Here is a 7,261-nt window from a genome sequence, read left to right on the forward strand (position 1 = left end):
TATGCTTGCTTCGTTTGATTCTTTTATCATAGTGGACTTGCAATCATTACGTAGATTTAATGCATGCATGTGCTTGCTTTTACCAAAGCACAGGCTCTTTATATAGTTAAGCACTCTATGTGCTATATTTACATTAGCTTTTCCACCGTCAGTTTCTTTGCTTAGACTTTCTCTTTTGTCCGGCGTCTTTCTATTAAGCCTCCATCTTGTGCCAGCTTTTGGTGATTTTTGTTTCCAGTTTCCTCCTTCTGGCTCACTTCAATCAGGTGCTGCCTATTTTCCTTTACTGTATTTCTCCACTTTTGCGCCTAATATAGCTGTTTATTACATTGTTCGTTCGGTGAACTTTTTGCTCTTTCACTGTGTTTGCTTATTTTTGTTTCGTATGCTTCAAGTTATGCTTTTATCATTTTCTTTTCCCCATCATTTCCATCTCTTTGTTGCAAGCTTTTAGTTTGCATGGACTCTGACTTTTCTTATGTTAGCTACTTCCATGTTATATTTATCTTTTCTGTGATCTTATCGGTTTATTCCATGCAGCTCAGCTCAACCATCCTATTCGAAGCTTATTGTTCAGGTAAAGCAATCTCTCCTTTACTTATTTGTTCCTCATCTGCTTAGTGCTTAGTCTGTTCTACTTCGTTGTGTTTTATCTTCTATGTTTGTTATCGTTTTGCTTATTAAATGGAAATCATCTCTTTCATTCACGCTTGTTTTGTCTGCTTCAAGAAACTTTAGATGATTTGTGATTGTTATTGTTGAATGTCATGGATAACAGAATTTTCTTAATTTTAGCTACAATTGCATATGGGTCGGAAACGTAAATTTCCTCAGAAGATGAATATCGTTTAGAAAAAAGCCGTCGTGATCGTGCAAGATAATCTTGCCAACTCCAAAGCTGCTAGAGACCTCATCCTCCATCAAGCGCAATCTTGAGGCAGATTTCTCTGAAAGCACAAAGCATCAAAAACTAAACTAGATAATTTACATTCCAGTTGGATGTAAAACAAAAAATTGTACTTTTTGTTTACGAATCACAGCAGCTTTCTAGAATTTTGTTCTGTACAAATAACAACTAACTTTTGTATTAAGCTGCAATTCCCAATGATCATGTATATATAAAAAATGCATGGTTTCGACTTTCCTGTTTATAATCCATCTCTTACACAAACATCTTCTTTACAAAAAAATCATCAGTTAACACTCAACAACAAGATAATATGGGCACCCCGCGACACCCGCGGGGTCCAACACCTAGTCTTATACTAAACCTGTAAATTTGGTGTAAGAATTCCAGTGTATTCGCCGAGATAACCTCAATCATATGCTAGTATTAGATGACAACTTAATGACTCCAATTTTTGTTTTTTCTTTGAGTCAAATTTCTCTTGTTAGCTTTGCACACACATCAAATGTATTAATACTAGTGTAATTATAAAATATGAGCCACTTTTTGACGAAATATTATTTCTATTTACCAAAAAAAAAAAATATATATATATATATATATATATATAACTAGGGAGTACGGGGAACCCATTTCGTGGGGCATTTGGCTAATTTGACCCATATCTTAGCGGCCAACCATTTTTTAATTCTTATTCGTTCCATATATCAATAGGTACCTGATCATTAGGTGCCGACTAGAAGAGGGTCGGATTAGCGGGTACCTGCCGTACCTCTCTCATCATTTAAATTTTTTAAAAAATGATTTATAATAATTTAGTTTTATATTTTACATATTCATCTAAGATTCAATATAGATTTTACTCAAAAAATCTCATATCAAGAACAAACTTGCAAGAAAATACAAGAAAAAGAAAAAAAGAATCCAAAACTAATAAAAATTGTTATAAGCATTGCCCATTATATATATATATATATATATATATATTATATTCATTCTGCATCAATTAAATTATTCTTAAAAAATAAGATCATGACCTCTATAAAATGAATCTTGTAAACAAATTATATGCGCTCATATTTGGAGCGTAATTTGCTCAAAAAAAAAATACTTCATTTGCTTTAAAAATAATATTTTGCATATATAAATAAAAATAAAAAATAAAAAATATGCTGGACAAATCGGATACCCGCAGATTTTTATCACCTTGCCCTTTCCCCCCTTCTCAATTCCCACATCTTGTCTAATGAAAAACAAAAATTGATGGAGTTATGAAATTACGAACACAAACAGTGTGCTTTTAACACAAATTATGCAATGAATATCAACTAGTTCCAAATTGAATTCGCATTGGTATTCACCGTAGCATTAAAATACAAATCAAACTATTCTATGTCAATTCGAACTAAATTAATTGCAGGTCATTTAGAATGGTATCTCGATTAATCAAATCAAAGAGAGGTAGATCATTGTACTCTAATTCCATCAAGCAAAAATCCATCAAACTCGAAGTAGTAAAGATAAAGATTTAAAATCAGGCAAACCATCTCAAGCTCCCTAGATAATAGAAATCAAACTAACTTTAAATTCTATAAAAAAATGTAAAATAAAAAAAAAAAAGGACCGACGCATCGGGCTTGTTTGTGTCCCCATAAACTCCTTGAGGGACTTTAATTTGTGACTTAATCCCAACATAAACTCCCGGCCCCATTGCCAATAAAACAGCTTCATTAGGCCCCATTTTTAGTAATCCAACATTGGGCTCGACCCGGCCCATCAATCGGCGAGAAGTCAGCCAATCCCCCAACGAATCGGAACATACGCACACGAGCAGACACGCACATAGCGAAAAAAGAAATGCCAAAAAAAAAAAAAAAAACTGAAAAGCCATTAATTGAATATTCAGTTGAAAGTTCTCCTTCTTTCTTGCTTCCACTGACCTTCGATTTGCTGCTCGCGTTTGTCTTCTTCACCAAGAAATTGAGCTCTATATCTTACTTGATCAACGCCCATTTTGGTCACGAATCAATAGGGTACTATATTTACATTTTCTGCTTATAAATTTTTCACTGTGTCCAAGAATTCAAGAGGTTGTATCTGAAATTGGGTTGTGATACAAATTACCAGTAATGGTATTGCCCTTGTTGAAGCTAGGGACGCTTGCTGTAAAAACTCTGAGCAAACCTATAGCTAGTAGACTCAAGGTTCAGGCCGGAAGGCATCCCAAGTTCCGTAATTTCATCGTCGGCATCGCCCAGGTAACTTCATTACTTTACCATTTTTTGAGAAGTTATTCGGGTTTTTATGCGTTTGTTCAAGAACCCGGTGTTTATGAACCCAAATATGGATATTATTGATACGTGCGATTTAAAGGAGAGATTGGAATACAAGGTGGATTTTAAAATTTTTGAAATGTTATCTATTGCATATATTCGATCATAGGAAATTGAGGAAGATGCAGATTGGGACAGAAAGATAGCACAAAAGTCTTCGCCTTTGTTGTTTCTTTTCTGGTCTAGATTAATTTAAGTTTTAGAATTGCAGGAGGGCTTATATTCATTTTTTGAACTTTGCTAGTGACAAATCGGAAATGCAGAAATGTAAAATACTGCCAATAACAAGCTTGAAGACTTACATTGATGATTTATTGTAAATTTGTAATAGGGAAATCAAGATAGCGTAGACTATTATGCAATCATGGATCAAGCAATTCAATTTCCGGGTGAGAAATGAGTACAACTTGATATGTTTGCTCACAAGTTACATCTTGCTTAAATGACAGCCGTAGCATTTGAAAGATTTTCTTGCAATTTTATGCTTTCACTTAACCTTGGCTAAGAAATTTGCAATCTTTGCTGCAGAATTTTGATAGTTATTTGACAACAACTAAATTTCTTTCCTCGTTCTTTTTCTTGGGCACCTTGAATCAGTCATCTTTGGTTCTTTTTCATCACTGCTTTGCTTGTATAGTTCTTGACTGAATTAGGCAAGGTTTTCAGATGTGTAAGCCGGTATGTTCTTCTAGAATTGTGTGATAATATCTTTGGCTTTTGTGTAGGTCTCGATAAATTCAGGTAAGGCTTTCAAATGCACATGCTGATCAATTCTTCTTCCCAACCTCCCACCCCCCAAAAGAAAAAGTTGTCTTTATGTTTGGTTCTGGTGCATTCTTCATTAATTTCAGATTCTCAGCTTTCTCGTTCTTCGCCTCTGCTTCAGCAATTGTAGAACTTTGTTTTCTTTTTCTACTCACATTAATTTTTGAATGCAGGGAAACCATAGGATAACAACACAAATGCAAAGACGCATATATGGTCATGCAACTGATGTTGAAATTCGACCTTTGAATGAGGAGAAAGCTGTTCAAGCGGCTGTAGACCTTCTGGGGGAAGTTTTTGTCTTCTCGGTAGGTTGTATCTAACTTCAATATTATTTTGCTGCTGGAATAGCTTGTATAAGATTGCTCATATTAGTGAAGGAAAAATTTTTTTCCCCACTTGTTAAGGAGTAGAAGAGTTTGATCCTATCTTTGATTTTGCCACACTATTCTTACCCTTCATGTTAATGTTGCACCAAAGTGTTCTTGTCACTTAGGAGGCAGTATGAGGCCCAGGAAACATGCCTTCTTCAAAACTTTACTGTTCTTTAAATGTATTCAGTATTAACTAAATCAATATTGAAAAATTTCCTGATTTCTTATCTTGCTAGAATATAAAGCCAATATTTCTTTCCATGTTTTGCATTCTTCCCACTTAGCATGAATCACAATTCATGCCAATTGATATCAAAATCTCATTTTGTATTTTTGCTCCTCGGCTCAGAAGTTACGTGAAGTCCCAGGTTCTCGTCATTTGCAACTTATTGCATATTCATTGGATAGCCAGGAAAATATCTGCAAAGGCCCTGGTCCACCCTTTGTTCTTCTGCGAGTTTTTTTCATTTCATTAGTGGTAGGGAGAGAATGAGATAATAGATTCCAGATTTGCTGTATCTTGCCTCCTTATGAGATAATGGACTGAGTACCTCTTTTTGTTGTGGCAAAGTGCGAGGATTGGTATTATCCCTCCATTTTCTTGATTTATTGATTGACCACCTTTGTCATGCTCTAGTTTGCTCTTTCAAGTAGACATGATACAGCAGCTGTCAATGGTCTGAGATTTTGTCCTGCGTAGGGTTATTACTTATTACGAGTGAAAAGAATCTTCTTTTCGTGCATATCCTGATGCATGGAAGGATAGATTTGTTGGAAAATGTTATATACGTTTTAGAAAGAAAATAATAACCCTACTTTGATGGGCATTTTACCCCTTATATGCCTAATCATGATTAGGTTGCTGTAGCTGCTCTGATATTTGAGGTGCAAAGAAGTGCTCGGTCAGAAGCTAAGAAGGAGGAGCTTCGTAGGCAGGAAATGGAGGTATATAATGTTAAAGAATTCTTTGCTTCCCCCCATCCCTTTTTTGGCATTCAAGTTTTGTGATGAGTAGCATCTAACTATCTAAGTACTTTCTTTCGGTAGTTTATTTTTCCAGAACTTGAATAACATGTTAATGCATTGCTCAGAACATCTTTCCCTTGTATTGCTAGTATGCCTGCATCCACAATTGCTGATGCATGAAGTTCTGGGGATTATGTAAAGTGCATTTCCCAGCCAAATTAGTTTGTGTAGCGCTAAAATATTTGGTTCCATGACTTGGGATGTTAGATGATAGCTTCCGTTGTGTCTCATCCCTTATCTATAGGTGACCTATTTTGCTATGCTATCTGAGCACAAAATTGCAAGCCCTTTTGAGTTACACATTCATCTCGATCAAAAGCACGGGCATATTTTTCATTCTTAGGAGCTCCTGAGTTAGAGTTCTACTTTCCTTATTTTCTATTCTTTTTACGAACACCTTTATCCTGTTTTGGCTTCAAAGCATCTTCTGGATTGCTAAAATAATTGGTTTATTCAATTAGGCGAGTATACATATATGCTGCAGGATTGTGATTGTTACTGCCAGCTTGACATTCACTTAATGTATGGCAATAACGTGGTAGCTATATATGCATAAACTGATGTTCTGGGCTTGATAGTTAAGTAGGCATGTCATTTTTCAGAATTTCAGCGGCTTAAATCCTCTTCATTGCGGAGAATATAATTCTAGTTGTATCTATATGGTTTTAGTTAAATCTGGATGCTTTAGAGGAAACAAAGCATGCTTCCTTTTGCCAACATTAATTATGAAGATTAAGGGCTATTAGATGCTATCTTTGTCTTACACCGTGTGGCCTGTGCTTTGAGTAGTTACCATAAACAAAACTCAAAGCCATTGTTCAAGCTTCTCAAAATGTACTGAGCTTTTGGGTCTGTCATGGTTTTCAGGTACTGAGGCAACGAGACGATGAGTTGGCAAGAGAGGTAGAGCTTCTTAAGAGTAAGTTGCAGGAGCTTGACCAGCTAGCCCAGAAACGTGGACTTTCTGGTGTTTTTGGCTTTAGACATGCTCATGGAGAGGAAAGCAAGTCGGCGGCAGCAAATTGATTTCTTCATGTTAATCTGATATTGAATAATGCATTTATTTCTGATTCATAACGATAATTGGGCCTGCTCAGTTTAGACTTTTGACCTTCATTGGCTCCCGAGCATACAGTTTTGCTGATTACTTGTTTCATTTGTAAATACACTCGCTGAAACAGAGGACTGATCTGTATTGAGTATTAAACAAGGAATTCATCATTGCAGCTGATAAGGATCTGCAGCAGTGATAAAGAGATATTGTCAGGCAGTCAGGAAAGGAGAAGAGAGACCCTAATTATAAAATTTCTGAACTTGGCTCCAAATACTCTTCTTGGTCTCCGTTTTGTCTGCTTTTGATTATCAATTCTTCATAGTGGATCCTAAATATGCATCTCCATATTGCGTAGCTGCTGAAAATTGACTACTTTTTTCCTTGGTGCTCTTTTTCTTTACTCGCCGTCATAGTGATGCTAAATAAAATGGTGGGTACAGAATTTTCTTGTTGCATTTTATTTTATGAAAAGCCTCGCATTTAGCAGCAGGAGAAACGAGTCCAGAAACCACAGATGCTTCTTATCTTCAAAAGGCATCACACAATGCATATCTAATTGCTCATGGCATCAAGGACTAGCAATCAGGAATCTTAGAAGATGGTAGTGGGTTCTGCCCTTTATGCCTTTCTTGCCCGGGTCGTCTTCTCTTTTCACATCTAATAAAAAGGCTTTTCAAAGGGCGGACCTACCATCTTCCTCAACATCCAGGCCTGGTTAGGATCTGCAACGCATTGCGTCCATCCGGACCACATCTCTAGCAGTGGTTGGGCATACAGAGAATTTTCCAAGAGAATCATTTTT

General features: G+C 36.1%; 1 protein-coding gene across 7 annotated transcripts; it reads left to right on the forward strand.

Moving 5' to 3' along the window:
- Positions 1-6,730, forward strand: LOC113726087 (uncharacterized). Of its 7 annotated transcripts, none has more exons than XM_072074434.1 (7): positions 1-266; positions 546-577; positions 3,062-3,165; positions 3,572-3,629; positions 4,179-4,313; positions 5,238-5,324; positions 6,273-6,730. In XM_072074434.1, the coding sequence occupies exons 4-7, from the start codon at positions 3,597-3,599 to the stop codon at positions 6,429-6,431; spliced, it is 414 nt and encodes a 137-aa protein (XP_071930535.1). In that variant the 5' UTR covers positions 1-266; positions 546-577; positions 3,062-3,165; positions 3,572-3,596; the 3' UTR covers positions 6,432-6,730. The 7 variants fall into 7 exon arrangements, 6 of the variants coding, with proteins under 6 accessions (XP_071930535.1, XP_071930534.1, XP_027105410.1 ...); XM_072074433.1 differs by having other exon boundaries at positions 4-266; positions 541-577; XM_027249609.2 differs by lacking the exons at positions 1-266; positions 546-577 and adding an exon at positions 1,932-2,940 and having other exon boundaries at positions 3,058-3,165.
- The last annotated feature ends 531 nt before the right edge of the window (positions 6,731-7,261 follow it).

This window comes from Coffea arabica, chromosome 2c, assembly GCF_036785885.1.
Source record: "Coffea arabica cultivar ET-39 chromosome 2c, Coffea Arabica ET-39 HiFi, whole genome shotgun sequence".
Lineage (NCBI taxonomy): Eukaryota > Viridiplantae > Streptophyta > Magnoliopsida > Gentianales > Rubiaceae > Coffea > Coffea arabica.

Coding starts and splice junctions, on each gene's coding strand:
- LOC113726087 (XM_027249604.2), top strand. CDS start 3,037: ATGGTATTGCCCTTGTTGAAGCTAGGGACGCTTGCTGTAAAAACTCTG. Junction 3,166..4,178: donor TCATCGTCGGCATCGCCCAG/GTAACTTCATTA, acceptor TTTTGAATGCAG/GGAAACCATAGGATAACAAC. Junction 5,325..6,272: donor TTCGTAGGCAGGAAATGGAG/GTATATAATGTT, acceptor CATGGTTTTCAG/GTACTGAGGCAACGAGACGA.